At 42.1% G+C, this 24,793-nt stretch overlaps 1 protein-coding gene across 1 annotated transcript in view; it reads left to right on the top strand.

Annotated features, from left to right (window-relative positions):
• The window catches only part of LOC308077518 (ribosomal protein S6 kinase alpha-3), a 72,821-nt gene that overhangs the window by 44,115 nt on the left and 3,913 nt on the right, over positions 1–24,793 (top strand). The window contains exons 3-17 of the mRNA XM_080418266.1: positions 9,047–9,163; positions 11,176–11,257; positions 12,737–12,817; positions 13,005–13,084; positions 13,325–13,431; positions 14,015–14,052; positions 14,809–14,951; positions 16,608–16,678; positions 18,204–18,292; positions 18,789–18,853; positions 19,738–19,840; positions 21,900–22,003; positions 22,169–22,294; positions 23,330–23,419; positions 24,317–24,475. Of these exons, the coding sequence (XP_080274392.1) occupies positions 9,047–9,163; positions 11,176–11,257; positions 12,737–12,817; positions 13,005–13,084; positions 13,325–13,431; positions 14,015–14,052; positions 14,809–14,951; positions 16,608–16,678; positions 18,204–18,292; positions 18,789–18,853; positions 19,738–19,840; positions 21,900–22,003; positions 22,169–22,294; positions 23,330–23,419; positions 24,317–24,475 (1,455 nt within the window). The remainder of the gene's footprint in view (positions 1–9,046; positions 9,164–11,175; positions 11,258–12,736; positions 12,818–13,004; positions 13,085–13,324; positions 13,432–14,014; positions 14,053–14,808; positions 14,952–16,607; positions 16,679–18,203; positions 18,293–18,788; positions 18,854–19,737; positions 19,841–21,899; positions 22,004–22,168; positions 22,295–23,329; positions 23,420–24,316; positions 24,476–24,793) is intronic.

A 24,793-nucleotide genomic window follows, 5' to 3' on the forward strand; every position in this document is an offset into this window, starting at 1 on the left:
ATGGAGAACTTTTTTCGAATAATCGAGAATTATTTTTTTTTACACTTTTTGAATTATTATTATTTAGACCTGTTACGTGTTATACGTTGTTATACCCTTCAAACTGGGAACGCCTCTGTGTCATTTTGGTTGTTGCTATATATATAGCAACATAAAGATTTAAAGTTTTTCAGAAAACTTGAAATCGTGATACACCGTTTTTAGAATCGGCTTCAGACCTGAGGCCGGTTCTGAAAACGACTTCTAAATACTGACCTAAGTTCTCTGAAAAACTTCAAATATTTATTCAAAATATATACTCTATACTCTATATTCTATATACTGCACACAGCAACAACTACCCCAAAAGGGGTTCCCGGATTGAAAGGTATAGTTACGTATAGGGTTTCCCGGTCTAAATGGGTTTGGAATGAAAAATTCGAATTGATTTGCATGATCGACTAAATTGATTCGTATTTTTACTCTATTATAGTCTTTGTTGTACAATGATGTCACACAAAAATAGCTAAAATGGCTGATCTATAAGCTTACGATGCGTCATGATGCGGTGATGAGGTGGTGTGACTTATTTGGGGTATTTTTGAAAATCAATTATTTTATTAAAATCGATTAGTTTAATTAAAGGTAGGGTAAGTGATATTTTTTGGTTAAAACAAAAAGTATTTTGTTAAAAGGTTAAAATACTATATTCTGATAGTAATCATTGCTATAGAGTGTTTTTTCAGTAACAGATGTCTCCCTGTCTCTCCAGCTCTTTAATAAACAGAAAATACATTTTTCGGTAGATGTCAAAATCTCAGTCAATCAGGAGAAAGTACCCATTTTTAAGCTTAATTTGTATAGTGTTCCAGTTCCAATTTTGTCTGCTCATTTCTTAGTGTCATCACTTCCAATTTCACTTGTTTAATCTGTATCCTGATTGAGTTCTCTGTCCTGGTTGGATAAAATTGGAAATGAAACTGAAACGAAAATGCATTTTCTGTTTAATAAAGAGGTTGAGAGACAAGGAGACTCCTAATACTGAACAAACACTCTATAGCAATGAGTTCTATCAGAATATAGAGCTATTTAACAATGATTTTAACCAACGCAAATCACTTACCCTACCTTTAACTGTTGCAGCACTAATGCATATAGGCGCTAAGATTAGCTGTGGAGAATCTGGAAACATTCCTAAACAAAAGGCAATTTGACCACTTTCCCTCAAATCCAAGTTCTGTAAAGGAGTTGGGGAAACTCATATGGAGCTGGTAAATAATACACAGTAACATCCTGGGAGTTAATTTAACTCTGAGAGTCACATTATCCCTCAGGATTTTACTGTGTACACTACGGTATGTGGCGTGGGTGAGCGCTGAGATAGTTGGGACGTTAGTAGGTGGGGGTTCGAGTTACCGCCACGACCCCCCGGTTTGTTCCCAGTGCTAAGTTAAATAGACACTCAGTTAAATTAACACTCAGGATGTTTACAGTGTACAGTATGTTGTGTGTGTGGGTGAGCGTTGAGATGGTTGTGAAGTTAGTGGGGAGTGGGTTGAGTTACCGCGACCCCTGGTCGTTTTCTAACACTGACGTGTGCTAACATTAGCTTGTATGTACGCTGCTGACTGTGGCGTCAGTGAGTGCATCGGGAGGAAGTGTAAACAAGCTAAAAGCCTAGTCCATTGGTTCTCTAGGCGGCTTTCCATATGCATGGCCTCACCCTACCCCCCACCACACCGTCCACTTGTGCCTCGGTTTCCACTACAAAGAAGTGGGTAGAGTGGTGTGTAAGTGGTACTAAACTGGTGCCTAAAAAGTACCCAGTCCTGGGTAGGTCTGAGCGAGGCCAAACGGGCCAAACACTTCATAATGACTGATCACTCACCGACTTTTTATTTAGAAAATTTTAAACAAACCAACATACAGTATAAGTGTATACAGGGTATCTGCACATTTGTGTAGTGACATGAATTTTTCATTGCGTCAAAATTAATCAACAAACTATACTATAAAAATTGTCAAACATTGGCCAAATTGTCAAATATTACCTTAGAAAGTAGCCAATCTACATGCTCACAACGCCTCACGATGCTTTTTTTCATAAAGTTCCAATGTTCAATGACAGAAACACAATTAAATCGTTAATCGCAATTATTTGAGTGACAATTAATCGCCAGGTAAAATGTCGTAATCGTGACAGCCCTATACGTACGCCTGCTTTTTGGTCACACACAAGTTTTTGATTAATGAGGGTCACTCAAAAGGGCCGCCCAGGACAGCCTGTTCTCTTCCGGCAGAGCTATGCTCTCTCTACACACACACACACACACACACACACACACACACACACACACACACACACACACACACACACACACACACACACACACACACACACACACACACACACACACACACACACACACACACACACACACACACACAGGGAAGGTGATAGTCCCTTCACAACAGGTGGAGGTAATCCCAGCTATGGTATATCCTGTGAATGACCTGCATGCATATTGTGCTCAGAGTGTGTGTGCGCGCGCACGTGGTGACTATTCAATCAGTGTTCGGCTAGTATGTGCAATTAATTAAGAATGTGTGTGTGGTGCGTGTTTGCGAGCATGCGTGGTGACTATTCAATCAGTGTTGTTCAGCTAGTATGTGCAATTAAGTGTGTGTTTGTGTGTGTGTGTGTGTAGTTGTGACCAAAATGTCCTCAGAGAATGTTAGAGGTTAGAGAATTATTCTAAGGCAATAGAATGTCCCCCCCATGGATTGTCACTCTTAATATATCGTGTGTGTGAGTTGTCTTTAATGTGGTATCTTAGCATTGCTCAGTGAGTCATTTGTTGTGTGTGTGCGCGCGTGTGTGTATATATATATATTAGGGTGAGATGGGGTGGGATCCCCCTGAAAGGAAGTGGTGTGTAAGTGGTACTAAACTGGTGCCTAAAAAGTACCCAGTCCTGGGTAGGTCTGAGCGAGGCCAAACACTTCATAATGACTGATCACTCACCGACTTTTTATTTAGAACAGGATATAGTTGTAAAACATTATAATACTTTATAGATTATTATAATCACAGTTAAAATCTATTCTAGTGTGTTATAATTATCATAGTTGTAAAACATTATAATAATTTAGTGTATTATAATCACAGTTATAATCTATTATAGTGTATTATGATTATCATAGTTGTAAAACATTATACTACTTTATAGTGTATTATGATCACAGTTGTAATCTATTATAGTGTGTTATATTATCATAGTTGTAATAAATTATAATAATTTATATTGTATTATCATCAGTTATAATCCATTATAGTGTATTATAATTAGCATAGTTAGTAATAGTAATACATTATAATTTATATTGTATTATAATCACAGTTATAAGGATCCATTTGGTTCATACCGAACCAAATGGTTCACCCGCACGTGTACAGGTGATTTGCATTTGTATACAGGACAGTGGCCACTCATTTACATTACATTGTTAGACAAAAAGCAATGACCTCCAACTATGTTTACATTACAAATGAGTGTCAATGGCCTGAGTCTGCTACTCATACCTGTGGATTTGAGAGGGGGTACTTTTGTGTAATGGAAACGGAAGATATTTTGATGCGGTGTGGTGTGGTGTAGTGTGGTGTGGTGCTTAAGCTGCAGTGGAAAGGGGGCTAAAGTGAGGTCTGGGCGGGACCCCCAGGGGTCGTTTGGCTATGAGCTTGTAGATCTGCTATTTTTGAACAATCGTGAACATTTGTGCAAATCTTTGAATATATATATATATTTTTTTTAAAGCGAACATTTTAACTCAAATCTTTGCTTCTGAAGGGCCCCTGGCACTAACTCTTTTTAGATGGGGGTCCGCGGCCAAATACATATCAATTTGGGAAGAAGCCATAGCCTGACTGGCTCAGAGTGTACAGAGCTGAACAGACACGCTTCGACCGTCCAATCACACTCCGAAACGCGGGGGCCAATCATCATAATCACTCCACCATCAGATTTAATCAAGCACACATGGAAGGATAACTAAATGAATTACATGTCATTATTACAGCATTTGGTCACGGCAGCACCAGACAGAACCACCACTAGACGCATTAGTGGAATGATATCCAATTAACAATTGGGCAATGAAGTAGGCCCAGTCTCCCAGACTGAGAATGACCAAATGAGAATTAAAGGAACTGTGGAGAAATTGCAACCTTGTGCATTTTACCATGGGGTTTTATTTATATTTTTATTTTTATATTTTTATTTTACAACGTGTGTGTGTGTGTGTGTGTGTGTGTGTGTGTGTGTGTGTGTGTGTGTGTGTGTGTGTGTGTGTGTGTGTGTGTGTGTGTGTGTGTGTGTGTGTGTGTGTGTGTGTGTGTGTGTGTGTGTGTGTGTGTGTGTGTGTGTGTGTGTGTCTACTGTCATGATCCCTGTTTTTCACTGTGGCTTCCATACAAGGAAATGCAAACGTGTTTCAGTTACTATGAACGTGTTTTCTTCGCAGCTTTCTTCCTGCATACACAGGAACAGCTGCCCAGCTGTTACCACCTGCTTGTGTGAATGTGCATACATACATTTGTTTGTGTGTCATGATGTGAAGTTATCTCTGTTGGGCTTTATAGCCTCATGATACAGACAGATAGTTTAGCAGAACAGAACGGTTAGCATGTAGCGCAGTACCTAGCTTACTGTCCCTGTAGCTTGTGTGTGTGTGTGTGTGTGTGTGTGTGTGTGTGTGTGTGTGTGTGTGTGTGTGTGTGTGTGTGTGTGTGTGTGTGTGTGTGTGTGTGTGTGTGTGTGTGTGTGTGTGTGTGTGTGTGTGTGTGTGTGTGTGTGTGTGTGTGTGTGTGTGTGTGTGTGTGTGTGTGTGTGTGTGTGTGTGTGTCCACACAGAACACCCATATGTAGAGACAAAGCCACGTATTTATTTTCCGAAACGAGTTCGATCGTTCACACAGCGAATAAAATCATCAACCTATACGAATGAGTCATCACCAAATTAAGAGTTCGACGAGAGATAATCACGTTGCAATTTTCGTGTTCGTTTGTTCTCCCCTAGTGTGTAAAAAGGACCTCTATGGGGGTCCTTGAAATTTTAAAAAGAAAGTTTGAGAAGTTAACACTGATATAGCAAATGGTAGAAAAACTAGGCCTATTATTATACAGTCTGAAGTGCAGCTGAAGCTCATTACTGCCACTGGGGATGTATTTGCATAATGGGAAGACCGCTGTTCCATTTTTGGATGTCAATGACACGCAATGTGAAATTAGCAGCGTGTGTGTGGGGTGGGGGGTGCAAAATGATGAAGAGAGAGATGAGAATCACTTCTCATCTCTATATATATATAGCCATAGCAAGAAACCGGCGGAGAGGAAGGGAGGGGGGGAGGGGGGGAGGGGGGGGGGGCGGATGGAGAGCAGGAGGAAGGAAGGAAGGAAGGTAGAGGGAGATTTGGGATTAGAGAGAGAGAGGTGTGTAGAGCTGCTAGCAGCCCCATGGGCTCCAGTACAACGCGGTTGGTTACCTCCGTACAGAAGCATGACTGTTGACACCCCGGAGCCTCCGCGGGAAGTACAGGAGCCACCATGCACCTATAACCACTAGCAGGCCACTGTCCGGAGAACTGCAGGTACTGGATGGACGTACTGTAGGAGAAGAGGAGAAAGGAGAGGATTATAATAGACAGCAGGGGCACTTCAAGATGAGGAGAGGTGAGGTGAGGGAGCGGAGTAAGTGGTGCAACAGACTAGTTCATCGAACTAATGGATTTTATTTATTTAATCGACTTCAGTTAAAAATAATCGAATTAGGAGGAGACATTTTGAAATTTTCCTTTTTTCTTTCGATATTTTTTTCGTCTTCAAAATAGCAGATCTACAAGATATGTGAGCTTGTGGATCGGCTATTTTCACTAATTGTAGAAGACTAATCAATTCAGTCAACTGTAAAAAAAATCTATTCTAATTATTTTGCGTCGATTCGTTGATACGAAAACAAACAAAAAAAGACGCTTCTCGATTATTCGATAAACGTAATCGGTAGAATAGTCGCTTAGAAGACAGTCAGACAGTTGCAGCCCCTAGAGCGAAGAGCTGAAAATGAGAGGGTGGAGGAGATGAAGAGAGAAAAGGGGAAGCAAAAGCGAGGAGGCAGGGTGTAGATTAGAAAGAAGCTGAGAGGCTATACTGTAGGTGCACAGAACATACACACTGGCACTGCCATCGACAAGATCAAAGAAAACACTGTCGAAAAGGTGGTGTGTGTGAGTGACTATATATATATAATGCAGGGGAGAGAGGAGCATCATGCTGGAGGCATGCAGAGAGACATGATCAGAGAGACCGTTTGTCTTCCCTGCTTTTTTGCATGTTTTGTTTATTAGTTTGACTTCTACCAACAACAGCCATCTGGGAGGCAATGCATGAGCTAGAGAGCAAAGCCAGAGAAAGATGATTATGTTGTACAATACACATACAGAGACAGATAACCCACACAAGAACAGAACACACACACACACACACACACACACACACACACACACACACACACACACACACACACACACACACACACACACACACACACACACACACACACAGTTTTGTAAGTGTGATATCATCTCTTTTGGGTGGAAACCACATATGTCCAAAACTGTTACTTTTCAGGAGACAAATTCAAAAACATCAAAAGTAGCAGATCTACAAGGTCGAAACGCGTCGCTTCGCGCCACATTTCGAGCTTGCAGATCTGCTACTTTTGATGCTTTTGTGTGGTGCTGTAGTATGGTCAAGTAGGGCGTTGATTACAAAAAAACACAAAAAGTGAAAATATGGAGATAAGAGGTTTTTGTCCGACAGCAACGATGGCATTAGTCACTGCAGTTCACACAGTGTCCATTTTCACCCACTCTCTGTGCTTTCACTTCATGCTGTAATAACACTGAACATCAGGTTCATGGGCAGCAGTGTTCAGTGTTGCCAGGTCTGCTTTTTATAAGCAACCTTGGGCTTGTTTTCCTGTAAAGTTGCTCGTAAATGTCGGTAGTTGCGGGTTGCTTTTTTTGGGGGGCGGGGGGGCTTGTTTCTAAAGTGCAGTTGCTTATTTAGTCTTGCTTCCGAATGTTGTATAAACCAGTGGTTGTCAAAACATTTTAATGTCAAGGATCCCCAAATGAATGTCTTTTGTACACTGACCCACATCTGAAAATATTTTGTGCCATGCACCCCCATACAAGATTTGTGTATTTAAATGCTTTTGTTGAAAATAGCAGATCTACAATCTCTAGATCAGATCTACAATGCGTGGCATCAAGACGCATTTTGAGCTATATACATCCGTCTATTTTCAAATAGCCGATGTATATAGGTTTAAAGTGGTTAGACTGATAGTTGTTTCCTTTGGGACCTGGTTGCTTGTTTCTCTCACAAAACCTGGCAACACTGGCTGGTTTTGTTGACTGTACTGTAAAGACTGATAGTGTTGCATTGGCCTCTTCTAGCTTTGCAACTAGGGTGCAGTGCTACAGAGTAAAGCAGGGGTCTTCAACGTTTTTCAGCCCCAAGGACACCCTAGCTGAGAGAGAGATGAAGCAGGGACCCCCACTACATACTGAATAAAACTGTGTTGCAGATTAATGCACTTGCACGTAATCACTTAAACCGCCAATGCTTAGTAAACTTGACCTTTCACTCTGTACTTGGTCTGCTCTTTTTGTCCCCCTCTACACCAAACCTCTGGGACAAAAATAGCCGATCTACAAGCTTACGACGCCTCGCAGCGTCATAGTGGCAGGGCACCATGAACCTGTGGAATCTTATGGAAGTTTCTTCAAAACATTATTGGATCACTTCAATTAGTTTGGTATGTCCATATTTTATTCTAGCTTGTAGGGGAGAGACGGAGTACTGAGCTACTCCATTTTGGCGTTTGTGTGGGCCGGGGAACAATAACATTGCGGCGCCCCAACCGGATATGCAGCCTCTCTCAACCTTTTTAGGGTGCGACCCCCACAAATAATCATATTCGAACTGGGGACCTCCCACCCTGACAAGCACTTGGAATTGTAGGAGTTGAAATTTAGTTTGACTCGGTTCCACAGATAAATATTGTGAAAATAGCAGATCTACAAGCTCACAACGCCTCGCATTGCAAGGTGTTGTGAGCATGTAGATCGGCTATTTTCAAAATGTTTGATTATATATAATTTCTTTGCTATCACGTGATTTGCTCATTAATTTCTTCACTGGGAGTCAAATGGTCACTCATGTGTTAGCGAACAGCGCCATACAGCGTAAAATCACAAAAAAAATTGAAAACACAAAAATCGCGTGATTCTTGTCATTGGCAGTCTGCACCTTAGCAAAATATGACGAGAAATCTCATCATTGGAAGTCAAAGAGTTAAAGATAAATGTAGTCCTTTTTCATTTTAAAGGGATAGTTCACCCCTAAAATGACATTTTTTCTATCGATTAGTCACCCCATGGAGACTTGAATTCATGAATATTCTTTTGTTTTTGTCGCATTCCTAAGCCAATAATTTGACGACCGGCAGCGGTTCCGGTAGGAACAGTCTTGTTTGTGTCTCCTACCGGAACCGCTGCCTGCAGGTCCCCGGGTCATCAAATTATTGGCTTAGGAATGCGACAAAAACTAAAAAATATCCATGAATTCAAGTCTCCATGGGGTGACTAATCGATAGAAAAAAAGTTTTGGGGGTGAACTATCCCTTAAAGTTTTTCTGTTTTGTGTCTTGAAATGCCAAAGATAATAATATAATTGTGCTACTACAGTCTTCTTCTTCTTTTCCTTTCGGCTCTTCCCTTCAGGGGTCGCCACAGCGAATCATCTGCCTCCATCTCACACCAACTACCTTCATGTCCTCTTTCACTACATCCATAAATCTCCTCTTTGGTCCTCTTCTAGGACTCCTGCCTGGCAGTTCCAGCCTCGGCATCCTTCTACCTATATCGTCCCAGCCCTATATTCAACAAAGCCATGTAATAATCAAATATATTGTATGTTTACCTGTGTGCCTGTGTGTGTTACAGGATGATGTCATGATAAAGGAAATCAACATAACTCATCTAGTGAAGGAGGGATCCGAAAAGGGTGACCCACGACAGTTTGAACTCCGCAAAGTACTGGGACAGGGCTCCTTTGGCAAGGTATACACGTGTGTGTGTGTGTGCGTGTGTGTTAGGATCGAGGACCAAATGTCCCCACAAGTATAGTAGAATATGAGAAATAGACATTGTGAGGAACATTTTCCTGGTCCTCACAAGAGCAATGATTGTTTTATGTTTGAAAAAAGATTCTTAGAAAGACGTTTACAATTAGGAAAATTGCTGTTTAGGATTAGGAGAAGACATTAAAGAGATTAGGTGTTGGAATTCAAGTTAAACATGATTCATACTTATTTGCGTGCCAGTGTCATGCACCGATTTAAATAGCTGATCTGTAAGCTCACAACGTGGCGCAGCGCGGCGCGTTGTGAGCTTGTAGATCTGCTGTTTACAGATAAAAATGGCAAAATGTTAAAAAAATGGCATTCATAAAATCGCTGTCCTAAAATGTTGATGTCCTCGCAGGTACAGTAATACAAACCTGTGTGTGTGTGAGCTTAACCACACAGCGCTGTATACAGTGCTGTGACAGTGATTTTTTTTGACCACATACTGTATCTGTTCACTGTTTGTTTACATCAACATCCAACGTCCTTTGACATAATTTGTCTCCGAGATTTGATTTCACCATTTCTGGCGACAGACGCAGTGGACCAAAGTGTGTGCTGTGTGCTCTCACACTACGTTAATTCATTGCCATCTGGTTGCTTGTTTGTTTGCAGTCGCTCAGAGAGAGAGCAATCTAAATCTCAAAAGCGCATTGAGTGTTTGATAGAGTTCTCAAATTCTGCCCGAACCTGACTCAACGTTTTCGGGCCGGGACGAAAATGCATGCTAATTGGTCGGGCCGAGCCGAGCCTCGGGTTCCGTGATAAAAAAATTAATGACCCCCAAAAAAGATTTCAACTGTCCCTAGCGGCCGAACAGTAAGGCCCCCAGTGGATGGGATGGATGCAGCTCAAAGTGAACTTTAGTCAGGTATCTAGTTCGTCCCCGTCCGACCTTCCTACCCCGTGTTATTAAAGAAGAACTGGCGAAAATGGCCAAAACTCAAACATTGAAAATCTGCGAAAGTGGCCGTTTTCAAGATGTTTTGGCCATTATCTCTGGAACGGAAGGTCCAATCTTCTCAGTTCAAAGTTTGTTGGATGCGTGACATTATGCAAATAATGACGACCTTTTCGGGTTTTCGGGCCTAAAAACGATTGTAATTGTCCAGTTAGGGCCTTCCTTTTCATGGCCATTGAGAACATCCCGGGGGAAGAATTGGTGAACTGAAAGGTCAGCAAAGGCACTGCCAAAGTTCTTATGACGTATTTTTGTTCTTATTGACCTGCTGAAACTGGGAAAAAAAAGTCTTGAAGATTTGGAGGATGATGATTCAAAAATGTCCAAACATTTTAAATATTTTTGTAGCCAACGTATAGCCAACGTATGAATGGATAAAGTGGTTAAAATGATTGTGATGAACCCCCAACCACTGCTGTAGATGTGTGTGTGTGTGTGTGTGTGTGTGCGTGTGTGTAGGGGGTGGGATTTTCCGGTTGTATATGTGTAGATTACCATTATAAAAGAAATGGGTCATAGCCCATATACACAGATTAATGTCTACATTCAGTCCTGTATCTCTGCTGGACATAAGCAGGACGGAGACAGGCCATCTGCAAACAACAATGTACACCAGTGCTTATCAAACTTTTTCATGTCAAGGACCCCCAAATTGATATGTATTTGGCCACTTTTTTTTTTGTGCCAGGGATCCCCAGAAGAGAAGATTTATGTAAAAAAAAAGCACAATTATTCAAAATGTCCCAATACTTTCAAGATTTTTTGTAGCGCAGCACTATGTGACGTGCTGTGTGCTTGTACATCTGCTATTTTTTTAATAGCCCAATGTATAAATGAATAAAGTGGTTAAAATGATTGTGATGCCATGTTAACAAATTTAGCTGGGGACCCCCTGGAACGCCCCCAAGGACCCCACTTTCAGAACCACTGATGTACACATGACACACACCAACTTTCTCTCTGTGTGTGTGTGTGTGTGTGTGTAGGTGTTTCTGGTGAAGAAGACCACAGGGCCAGACGCAGGCCAGCTGTATGCCATGAAGGTGCTAAAGAAAGCCACGCTTAAAGGTGTGTGTTATTTGGGGGGATATTATTATTTGCCTTGTGTTCCCCCATTTTGTCAATGCAAGTCATGGAGAAGGAAGGGAAGTCTGCACACTGTGTCTTAGCTCCCAGTTGAAAATGCGGGTCTTCATCAGGTCTGATACAATACAGGCAATAGGCGTGTTATATACAAACAGAGGACAGAATCACAATCAAAGACAGCTGTTGTGGCAATTAACCACTGACACACCCACCCACCTGATCTACAGGCTCAGGCTGCACTGGCTAGGCTGAGGACTTGTAGATCTGGGGAAAAAAAGTAAAGCCAAAAGCAGTAAAGCCAACTGTCAAACGGAGAGCAATTCTCCAATTGAAGAGGGGAAGCGAGGGTGGGGTGATTAGACGGCCATCAATATAACATAATAGATACAATAATACATTGTCTAAAGACTATTCAAGACAAATGGAACACATGGAAAAATAGAACACATGAAAAATAGAAATCCCTCCTCAGAAACGTCTAGATGTAACGACCGTATACAGTGAAAATGCAATGCAAGTCATCACAGCACAAAGAGGAATGTCCCACCTTGATGTGAGACCAGACATGAGGAGAGAGCTGAGAAGAAAAGAGCAGAGGAATGTTTGAGGAGAAGTTCATATGCATGCTCCCTCTGGTGGTCACCACGACACACTACCACAGCATCTCTGGCCCTGTTATTTCTCCCTCTGAGTTTAATCTGTCTCTCTCTTCGTCTGTATCTCACCTTCTCTCCTCCCTCCCTCTCTCTCTCACTCTCTCTCTCTCTCTGTCTCTCTCTGTCTCTCTCTCAGTTGGAGACAGATTCCCTCCACCCCTCCTCTGTTGTTTCTTCTCCATTTCTTCCCTTTATTCAATTACTCATCCATCACCATCTGGGAGCCTCGCTCCTGCCAACGTAGATGAGAAGGGCTGAACGAAGAGACGAGAGGAGAGGAGAGGGGAGGGGAGGGGGTGTGAGGAAAGGGGAGGAGAGGTGAGAAGAGGAGAGTAGAAGAGGGTGTGATAAGGGAGAGAAAAATAGAACAAACTGATATGGGGAAGAGAGAGAGTTTCGCTTTGGTTTGAGCTATTTTGGGGCGAGTTGAGTGCTGCTTTCGTCTCTAGGACTGGTGTTTGTGTATTTGTTGGTGCTGTTGTGTATGGGATTGTGCATCTGTGTATGTGGTTGTCGATGTGTGTGTGTGTGTGTGTGTGTGTGTGTGTGTGTGTGTGTGTGTGTGTGTGTGTGTGTGTGTGTGTGTGTGTGTGTGTGTGTGTGTGTGTGTGTGTGTGTGTGTGTGTGTGTGTGTGTGTGTGTGTGTGTGTACACCCCCGTGGTGTGTCCCAGTGAGTGAGTGAATTAAAACATTTTTATTTTCGTGTCTTGTCACACACCCATCACTTACGGTGATGGGGCACCAAAAACATCAATAAAGTGTGTGTGTGTGCGTGCGTGCGTGCGTGCACCCTGTGTTTTGCAGTGCGTGACCGCGTGCGGACCAAGATGGAGAGGGACATTCTGGTGGAGGTCAACCACCCCTTCATCGTCAAACTGCACTATGGTGAGTCAGCATGCCGACCAACCTCAGCCAATCACAACACACCGGTCTACTGTTGAATCAGCAACAACGCCGGCTCTGGCCAATCAGAACAACTCATTAAGATGAGAGCTACTGTATGACGCTGTCAGCTTTATTTATTTCTCTCCTCCTTCTCCTCCCGTCTGTCTGTCTGTCTGTCTGTCTGCAGCATTCCAGACAGAGGGGAAGCTCTATCTGATCTTGGACTTCCTACGAGGGGGGGACCTGTTCACCCGTCTCTCCAAGGAGGTATCAGCCCCCCCCCCCCATGCATCCTCCTCCTGTGTGTGTGTGTGTGTGTGTGTGTGTGTGTGTGTGTGTGTGTGTGTGTGACTATACTTGTCAGGACCAAATGTCCAGAATAGGGACATTAGGGTTCAAGTGGTTGAAGCACACTGTATTTATGCATGCATGCATGTGTGTGTGTGTGTGTGTGTGTGTGTGTGTGTGTACTGTATGTATGTAATGCATGTGTGTGTGTGTGTTTAGGTGATGTTTACAGAGGAGGATGTGAAGTTCTACCTGGCAGAGCTGGCTCTGGCCCTCGACCACCTGCATGGCCTTGGAATCATCTACAGAGACCTCAAACCAGAGAAGTATGAACACACACACACACACACACACACACACACACACACACACACACACACACACACACACACACACACGCTTTCGCGCAAGACAGACAGACAGACAGACAGACAGGTGTGCAAGTACGTACAGACAGAAAGGTGTACAAGTACGTACAGACAGACAGACAGACAGACTTGTGTACAAGCACAGACAGACAGACAGACAGACAGACAGACTCATTAACAAGTGAAGAGAGACACACACACACACACACACACACACACACACACAGACAGACAGACAGGCTAGTGCAGTGGTTCTCGTTTTTTTTTCACGTTTTCATGTCACGGACCCCAAACTTAATATGCATTTGGCTGCGGAGAAAAGTAACAGTTTTGAACATATGAGATTTCCACCCGACAGAGACGATATTATACTTTGTCATACAATGGTGTTGCTCACCAAAAAAAAAACAGCATTTCCACTCCTAAACGTTTCCCTTTAGTTCTCCTCGAGGACATTTAGTCCAGTCCAGTTTCTGCTGCTGTTATTAATGCCTGGATGCATTTCTTCCCAAACACACAAAAAACATTTGTGTCATTTCAGCATTCTACTGGATGAGGACGGCCACATCAAGCTTACTGGTAGGTAATGTTACACCCTCTTTGTGTGTGTGTGTGTGTGTGTGTGTGTGTGTGTGTGTGTGTGTGTGTGTGTGTGTGTGTGTGTGTGTGTGTGTGTGTGTGTGTGTGTGTGTGTGTGTGTGTGTGTGTGTGTGTGTGTGTATTTTATATATCCTTGTTGCTGACTTCATTGCAAATCATAATGAGCCTTTTCATCATAAAGTTTGATAGTCCTCATTTGTGTGTGTGTGTGAGAGAGTGACTGTGTGTGTTTACTCTAGTCTAATTGCTGACTACATCTATGGCAATAACTAGACACTTTCAGTGTGTGGGGTTGTGTGTGTTCTTGTTGCTGACTTCTGCTTTCTCACTGTAAATCCTAAATGGAGATCTTTATCATTTTGTGTGTGGTCTTAAGTGCGGCCATCCATCCGTGTGTGTCTTTCTTGAGCACATCTATGCTTGCACATTTCTATGGCTATATTGTGTGTATAAGCGTGCACAGTTCCATATGTGCATGTGCAATGCATCCGTGTGTGTAATGCCTCTGATTTATACTTAGATGCACGCCAGTGCTCACAACAGATCACGTTAATTACGACACGTTTTGAGCTTGTAGATCAGCTATATGTTCACTGAACGACACTGGTGTGCAATGAAATCTTAAGCAGGGGGTCATTATTGAGAAACAAACCTTGACAGGGTGATTATTAGGGTCTAATCACCCTGCATTATTTACAGCTGTGTAATAATGAAGCATAAAACGGTGCGTTGCAGACTTTGGCCTGAGCAAGGAGTCGATAGACCAGGAGAACAAGGCCTATTCCTTCTGTGGGACGGTGGAGTATATGGCCCCCGAGGTGGTCAACAGGCGAGGACACACCCACAGCGCTGACTGGTGGTCCTACGGCGTGCTTATGGTGAGAAGGGAGGGCTCCTCCTCATTGGTCGGTTGGAATTTGTTGAAAATGTGTTGCTTTATGTAGCCGGGGATAGTTTACACGCAGTGGTTCTCAAAGTGGGGTCTGGGGACCCCCAGGGGTCATTGGGGGGTGTTTCAGGGGGTCCCCAGCAAAATGTGTTAATATGGCATCACAATAATTTTAACCACTTTATCCATTAACTGATTGACTGCCAATCGCGTAGATCTACGCGAACCTATTTAAAGCCGCCACGTGCCAGTCGCGTAGATCTACGTGAACTAAAAAAATAAATAAAACAAAATTAATATATATTTTTTAAATTTGACCCAAAGACCAAGGAGATATGATTTTTCGAAGATCTAGACTCCTATCCACTTCCTCGTTAACTTAAAACTTAAAAAATCTGTATCTCGGCTCCTGAGTACTTTTATTTTTTCAATGAAAAATCTCTGGCACTGGCCAGAAATACTTCTGGCAGTTAATGGGTACTGTACGTTTGATATCTTTGACTTTTTTTTTTTTTATCTTGTATTGGGGGGTCCCTGACTCAAAACCTTTTCAGATGGGGGTCCGTGACCAAATACATATTAATTTAGGCATGCTTGACATGAAAAGGTTACAGTACGTTGAATGCATTGGCACCGAAGGAATGCAATGGTATCACTGTTGCCGAGGATATAGGGCCGGATACAGAAATTATTAACTGGGGGGGCATTAATAAATGCTGGTGGGGCGGCTTCCTCGGCGCCGCGCGAAAATTTTGGGGGGGCCCAAAACCATTTGGGGGGTTTTCGGGGGCCCCAAACCCCCCAAATGCGTAGGAAAATATGCATTTTGGCACAGTTAGACCTATAAAAAAATGTGTTGCCTTTTGTCTGACCTCTACCCTGAAACCTGTGGCACCAATGTGGCAAAATGCTGCCCACGGTTCCCACTTACAGTCTATGGTGCCCACCCAATCAAAATAAATAAATGTTACATAAATATTTTATGATAAAAAAAAAGGCAATTTTTTTTTTTTTTACCCCAATTTTGATTGGGTGGGCAGGATGCACGTTTGGGTGGGCACTGCCCACCCCTGCCCCCCCCTAGAACCGGCCCTGGGTATCACTGTAAAAAGAACAAATTTGGTATCAATGTTCATAGATACCAATGTTCATAGATTGTCTGCTGTACTAATGCAGGCTAGATGCACGGAGAGGGACTTGTATAACTGGTACCACTGTAGAACGTGTACACACCTCTGATACTAGCTATGCTTGCTGTAGGAGCCAATTGTCATTTTATTATTTTGAGTAAATTCATGATTAAGATTAAGTGTTTTTTGCTGAAAAGGTTAAAAGGTGATTGCTGGTAATTTGATTACATAAGTGTCATGTGTGTCTAAAGAGGTCTAATTGCATTCTGTTTGATGTTTAAAAATAGTTGATGCACCTGTGTATAAATGTGATGATGTCACACTTCTAGTTTAGTTGGAGTCAGACACTGAAGGAAGCAACACAATTTCTTGACCGTGCACTTGACTCTTTGTGTTTTCTAAGTAAAACCTTTTTAAAGAATGGTTATTTCGTCTTGTCGATCGCATTTGAAGAAATAGACGTAGTGCCACTACACTTACCTTACCCCCTCCCTCTCTCTCCATCTTTCTCTCAGTTTGAGATGCTGACAGGAACACTACCATTCCAGGGGAAGGACCGGAAAGAAACCATGACCATGATCCTTAAGTGAGTCACATAATCCTTTCTTGTGATCATTTTCCTTTATTGATTTTCCAGATGCATAACCACGATGCACACTATTAGACTCCACGAGTGGATAAAAATGGTAACACAACAGGTGATCAATCAATAGGCGATCGTTCTAAAAGGCTTCTAAGGTTCACCAAGATCGAATTCCACATCGTTGGCTCCTTCACTCCATGTACGCGGGCTGCTGATAGCTCCAAGTACACTCCTCTAGATAAGTAGGCCTATGTTGGCACCCACACTGGAAAGGAAAAGGGAGTGGGGTGGTTTCCAGCGCATAGCAATTACATCTTTTTGCTGCTGTAAGCCCGACTAATAATGCTCGCCTTTTGTCAGTGTCAAGCCCGGTTTAGACAGATTATTCGGTCGGTTTAAAGTATCTGTCCAGCACCACTAGGGATTAAAATCCCACTTGACCAAGCATCACTAAGAACACAACTGTCAGCGTTTGAGGGAGGGAAACTGATTGGCGAAGTTGATCTTTATCACTGCCTATTGACACCTACGGGTGTTGAACGGAGTAGGATGGAGACGCTAATATCCTCCATATGCATGCATTCCCTATTTGCATCGTTCCCAACTTGAATCATTCACGAGTAGACAGGTCTAGTGGAGTGAAAGAGAGAGAGTGTGTGCTGTGCATGCACTCATGTTATTGCCACTGCATTTGTGTGTGTGTATAAACATGCATGTAATCCAGGGCAAATAGCGGGATTAAGATTAAAGGAGATAAACTGAGAAGAGAGAGGATGAGAGGATAGACAGAATAGAGGAGAGATAAAGGAAAATAGACCCAGTGTGCTAAATACCAAAGCACAGAGTGAAAGGGGGAGAGAGAGAGAGAGAGAGAGAGACGAGAGGGAGTGAGCGATGGGGAGAGAAATATTGTTGCTGTCAGGCAGAAACCTCTTATCTCCATATTATTTTAACTTTTCGTGTTTTTTCCGTAAATGAACGCCCTACTTGATATATATACTACAGCGTCACACAAAAGCATTTCGAGCTGGTTAGATCCTGAATCCTGAAAAGTAACAGTTTTGGACATATGAGGTTTCCACCCAACAGAGACGATATGCAGATGAGGAGGAGAACAACAGAAACTTAACGAGAACAATAAAAAAAATGCCTGGTGCTGAACTTGGACAGAAAGAGAAGAAAGGATTTATAGAAATATTAAGCTGCTTTCTCTACTTCCTCTCTGTCACTCTCTCGAGAAGAAACGCTGAGCTTGTTTCTCCAGAATGCTGATGTGGTTTCCTGTGTGTGTGCGTGCGTGTGTGTGTGCGTGCGCGTGCGAGAGGGCCATATTGCAGTCTAGTCTTTCACATGGTTTCAATTGAGACTGAGTTCAGATGATATATAATATGGATATTTGATGACTGTAGCAGAATGCTTGGTGCTATGATATTGTTTTTTTGTCATCCAACTTTCTCTCCATATAACCCTTTTATCTCTGTCTGTCTATCCACTCTTGCGTGGGTGTGTGTGTCTGTCTGTTCTTCAGAGCTAAGTTGGGGATGCCACAGTTCCTGAGTTCAGAAGCCCAGAGTCTCCTGAGAAATCTTTTCAAGCGCAACCCTTCAAACAGACTAGGTAAGAGACTCACACACACACACAGCACCCCTCTCACCTTTGACAGCACTACTCTACCAGGGGTCTTCAACATTTTTCAGGCCAACGACCCCTTAGCTGAGAGAGAAGGGACCCCTCCACTACATATTTGATTCATGTTAAATGTGTGTTTTCAGACATAACGACTTAAACCCTCAATACTTTGTAAACTTGACCTTTTGCTCGGTACTTGTTCTGCTCTTTTTTTTCCTGTACACCAAACCTCTTCGCCTCTACAAGCTCACAACACTCGCGGCGGTGCCGCGAGGGTTCAAGTGGTTTATGTAAAAAAATAAAAATAAAGTCCTTATCACACAAAGATTTTGCGGCCCCCCTGCAGTATCTCCTGGCACAAAACATTTTCAGATGGGGGTCTGCGGCCAAAATACATATCAATTTGGGGGTCCTTGACATGAGAACTACTGCTGTAACAGAGCAGACTGACTGACTGATCCGGTACTGTTGTGTGTCTGTGTAGGAGCCGGACCAGACGGAGTCGAGGAGATCAAGAGGCATCAGTTCTACAACACCATCGACTGGAATGTACGTCCATCTCTGTGTCTGTCTCTGTATCGTTTGTCTTTTAGTCCCACGGTTTCACTGTGTCTGTATGAAAAATGTGTTCCTAGTCTTGTTTGTATGTCTGTGTCTTTTGTCTCCTGTGACATGTTATTAACAACCTGGCTGTGAAAAGAATTCAGAATCGGCTTTTATTGTCACATCATAGCTTTTCGGGTGTAATAAAAAAGTGGGTGAAATTAGTTTTTTGTGCGAGCTCCATCGTCTTTGTTATTTCCAGAAAGGAGAAAAAGAAGACAAAAAAAGACAAATCGACAAAGAAAATCTACATATACACAGAGCATATCATCATGTCTTTTTAGGATTCCAATTCAAAAACAGCAACTTTTGATGCTTTTGTGTGACGTGTAGTATGATCAAGTAGGGCGTTAATTTATGAAAAAACACCAAAAAGTTACAATATGGAGATAATAGGTTTCTGCCCGACAGCAACGATATCCAACCAGTGCAGTTTGTACATGAGATCAGACGTAGGGCCTATCAACATAGCAGCAGGTATATACCGTTGTTACATGGTATTAGACATTTTAGGTGCAAAAAGAATATCAGAGAGAATATCAGCGTGTTGTACACGAGATTGCCAACCACATAGTCCACAATAGAGGTAACTTCACTGGTACAATCCGCAATCCACATGATAAAAAAAAAAACCCCACACACAACGAAAGGAAAGAAAGTCCAAGGCCAGCCTGTTGAAGTAATGAGGTTTCCATTCGACAGAGACAATTATTATATTTGACTCAAATGTGTTTTATTTTTCCTCATCACTGCATTTCTGACTGGAGTGTCTCTCCTTCTTTTCTCTTTGGTCTTTCTCCTCCTCCTCCTCCCTCCATCACTCCCTATAGAAACTGTTCCGTAGGGAGCTCCACCCCCCTTTCAAACCCGCCTCGGGACGCCCCGACGACACGTTCTACTTCGACCCGGAGTTCACAGCGAAAACGCCCAAAGGTTAGAAATGTTTTTGATTGGTTGAATACTTTATTAGTCAGAAATGTAAACGGCATGTGGTACAGTAAGACATTAAAGCTAAAAGGATAACATAAAAAAGTTCTGGGGACTTGTTTCCATTGTGGTCCTATGTATTCAATTCATCAACATACCATACAAAAACACAATAATACCTGTCATCAAATAGAAACACTATATGTACAAAAGAGATGGGAAAATGACATTTACCTCCCCTTGTGGTCTCCTGATAAGAGGGTTTTTTCCAGACCAATTTTGAAAGAAACCAGTGATTCACATCCTTTAATGGAGTGGTTCTCAACCAGTGGTCCGGGGACCACCAGTGGTCCTTGAGGGGGTTCCAGGTGGTCCCCAGCTAAATGATGGAGAGTTGGTAACCAAATGGACCCTTATAGATCTTTAACTCTTGAGAGCGTAAAATGAAACCAAATGGACCCTTACGGGTCCATTTGGTTTCATTTTACGCTCTCAAGAGTTAAATGATTGTTAAACATCTGCATTTACTTAATTAAAGAATTGTTATTTTGATCAAGGTTGGCCTGTTATCTCTCCTATGATGGTACCAACATCAATACAGCATGGAATTGTGGACAAAATCTTATCAAACTACAACAAAATAGTTGTAGTTTTCTCTATGAGGCCATGAGGCTAACCTCATCAAATGGTGATCCGTGGCTCAAATGCAGAATAAATAATGGACCTTGATATGAAAAGGGTTGAAAACCACTGCTTTAATGGGCGGTGACGGGACATTCCACATTTTGGTGGCAGAGCGGTAGAATGAGAAGTTTCCCATGTTTGTTCTAAATTTGGGTGGTACCAGATCATGTGTCAGTATGATCAAGTAGGACATTCATTTATGGGAGAGAAAAAAACACAAGAGGTTAAAATATGGAGAGGAGAGGTTTCTGCCCGACAGCAACGATATATACTTAATTAATTTATACTAGTGTAATGATGTAAGTGGGGAACGATGCAAATTGGGAATGCATGGAAGTCAATGGGGCTGTGTCACACTGAAACCTTGCCTTCAGTGAACTGTTGTGATAAAAGAAGGTTAGCCAGTGGAACCATTATGTTTCCTGCACTATCTGTACCGAGTGCACCGGAGTAATAAGTGCACCGGAGTAATAAACTTAATTTATATAGCTAATTTATATGTCAATACTAGTGTCTTTTCTGTTTTCTGTTATTGTGGGAAAAGCTTTTGCTGAAAATAGCAGATCGACGTTGTGAGCTTGTCGATCTGCTTGTCGATTTCAGCTAAAGCTTTCCCTACAATATGGTTGCTGGGGTTTAAGTCGTTAAACACATTTTAAATCTGAGGCTTTTTTGTATACTATTTCAATAGATTTGGGGGAAATGCTGCTAATTGTCCCAAAAGCTTTACACCCTGTATATAAAACATGTATATAACGTCACAATGTGACATAGCTCTGTTTAACACAATACTGTCTCCCCTCCAACTGTACATACTTTCCACATTAGTTTTTGTTATGTTTTGACACTTGCTTTGGCAATTCACTTTGAATTGAATTGCTATTACTCTCCAAAATCGGGATCGGCAGCAGACCCCAAAAATAGGGCATTGGTTGTCGAGCTATTATAGCCAGGATTAGTGGTTTTGATGATCACTTCCCTGCATCAAGCTAAAAATACATGTGGTACTTTAAGGCACTTTGGATAAAAGCATCTATGAAGTGGATGTGAGATGCATGCACACTGCAGAAGAACCACCAGCAGCACTGACAGAAATGCCCTTTAGATACATTTTATTTGATTAGGCACGGGCAGCGTACGTACGCTGTCCCGTGCCTAATCAAATAAGGGGTATCGGTAAAGGACATTTATGTTGAGTGCTCCTGGCGATTCTTCTGTGTTGAATGGACTCATCTGTACCGTACACTTTGTACCGTAAAGAAATTAACTTGTTGAAACTTGAGCCGTGCTTGCAATCGCTCCCTCTTAAATCGTCAGTGAGATAAACATGTATTGTGTGTGTGTGTGTGTGTGCGTGTGTGCGTGTGTGTGTATAACTCAGACTCCCCAGGCGTACCCCCCAGTGCCAACGCCCATCAGCTGTTCAGAGGGTTCAGTTTTGTGGCCATTACGGAAGAAGAGACGCAACCAATGCCCAATAATGTTGTGCGTACACACACACACACACAGACACACAGACGTGCGCTCTTTGCACATAAACACACCTGATCACATTTTTTATTCTCATATAGACCATTTTGTACAACTTGAAACACATTACTGATGAGTGCTAATGAGATCGTGTGTGCATTTCCTATACCTACATTTCAGCAACTGCACAGAAGCACGTCCCTGTTCTCCGATGCGTACGAGATCAAAGAGGACATCGGCGTCGGCTCGTACTCCATCTGCAAGCGCTGCATACACAAAGGGACGGGCATGGAGTACGCCGTCAAGGTATAGTAGGCTCACTCATACACCATCAGAGTTGTTCCGATACCGATACCGGCATCGGGAAAAGCTGCCAATACTGACCTAAAATGCTGGTATCGGTATCGATGAGTATGCCAGTCTGTGCCATTCTGATACCACGTCATTTATCTACATGATGATATTGCAATAATTTGAATGTTTCAGTTGATGTTGCACTACTGTTTTGTACTGTTTTATTTTACTAACCTGTAGCTGCACTTCAACAATTACTAATGGAATTTATATGTATTCCTAGATCCGTGGTTCTCAAACGATTTAAATTGAAGGACCATCATAACTCTGAGAGTGTGCAAATGGAACCAAATGGACCCTATGAGTCCATTTGGTTCCATTTGCACACTCAGAGTTACAGACCCGTATGGGTCCATTTGGAAACCCCTCATGGTTTTGGTTAGTTGGTTTTGGTTTTAGGTTATTATATTATTCTCAAAGAAGCACAGCAGGTTAGACAGCATTACAGGCAGATAAATGCAAACATGACATCCTGCACAAATTGAGTCATTTCAAGTTGCGATAACAGCAAAGTTGATTGATTGATACTTTGATTAGCAGTTTGCAAAAAAAACCACAGGAAAGAACAGTTCAATAGTTCAAGGTCTGCTAAGAGGATTTTAAACCCAAGAAAGCCTATGGCTTGTTTCCATTGGTGTCCTTTGTAATGACAGACAAATATACAGTACTATGCAAAACATCATATAAACGGTTTGAAAACCAAAACAAAAATATATACAGTAAACAGTTCGAGGGGGGGGGGGGGCTAGGCTTTGGCCTTACGACCTGCGTTCCACATTTTTGTGGCATAGCAGTTAGCAGCAAGCTCACGTGTTGTGAGCTTGTAGATCAGCTTGTTTCGCTGATTATTATTTTTTGCTTTTCATTTATATTGAAAAGTCTAAAATGAACTCCTGTTCGGTGCTCCAGAGGGCATCCAGTATTGGCATGTCTTGTTTGGTTAGTTTGGGAAACGGTGACATCATCCACTGTGTGTCTGGGTTCCAGATCATCAGCAAGGCCAAGAGAGACCCCACAGAGGAGGTGGAGATCCTACTGAGATACGGCCAACACCCCAACATCATCACACTGAAGGATGTGAGTCCCTCCTTTTCCAACACATCACATTTTTTACTTAAGTAAAAGTATCAATACTGCAATGTAGTATACTCTATTCAACTTGTAGCCTACGGTACTTGAGTTAAAGTAGTAAAGTATTGGCATCAGTGTTGATTTCGTCGACTTAAACTATGACGAAAAATGTTTGTCGACTACCTTTTTTAACTGACGAAAACTAAATAAAAACGAGATAAAAACTAAGCTATGATGACTAAAACTAAGACTAATTATGTTGACAAGTTCATCAACAAATAAAAACTAGACTAAAATGTTAGTGAGGAACTAGTGGAGAAGAGATCCAGTAGAACTAAAAGACAAGTCATTTTATGTTTGGTTGCGCGTGGGTGTTGCGCTCTGAAAATAGCAGATAATATACAAGCTCAACGCGTCGCAGCGCAACGCGTTGTGAGCTTGTAGATCTGCTATTTTCAGCACGCAACCAGGTGTAAAATCAGCCATTATGATGCCATAAAGGCAAAATACCTTATAGTCGACTAAATCAACTGTAGATCTAATCTTATGACATTTAGTCGACTAAAACTAGACAAAAACCAAAACATTTCAGATGACTAAAATATAACTAAAACTAAAGGAATTTTATTCAAAAGACTATATAACTAAAACTAAATCAAAATGTGCTGTCAAAATCAACACTGATTGGCATTAAAATATACTTAAAGTATATGCAGAATGTCCCATTTCACTAATGTCTAAAATGTATTAAAAATCTTTTGAAAATAGCAGATCTGATATGTTCATGTACTGTATGTTTTGTAATAATAATCAAAATCTACAAAGTAACTAGTAACTAAAGTTTTAAGTGCAGTAAATGTTGAGTAAATGTTACTTTACACCACTGTGTGTGTTGGCAAACAGGTCTATGACGACGGCCGGTCGGTGTACCTGGTGACGGAGCTGATGAAGGGAGGAGAGCTTCTGGACAAGATCCTCCGACAGAAGTTCTTCTCTGAGAGAGAGGCCAGCGCTGTGCTCTACACCATCACCAAGACCGTGGAGTACCTCCACGTGCAGGGGGTACGCTCTCTGTGTGTGTGTGTGTGTGTGTGTGTGTGTGTGTGACCAAATGTCCTCGCAAATGTAGTAGAATTTGAGAAGTAGACATTGTGAGGACCATTTTCCTGGTCCTCACAAGATAAACGGCTGTCTTATGATTAAAAAAGATTTCTTGAGATAGGTTTACAATTAGACAAAGATTCAGATTAGGATTTGACCTTTAGAGGTTAGGTTTGGGGTTGTAATTCGTGTAAAACATGATTTATACATAGTTGCGCGCCATGTACTGCACCGGAAAATAGCTGCTCTACAAGCCCACAATACGTCGCAGCTTGTAGA

This window comes from Gymnoscopelus braueri, assembly GCF_963280865.1.
Source record: "Gymnoscopelus braueri genome assembly, chromosome: 21".
NCBI classification, from domain to species: Eukaryota; Metazoa; Chordata; class Actinopteri; order Myctophiformes; family Myctophidae; genus Gymnoscopelus; species Gymnoscopelus braueri.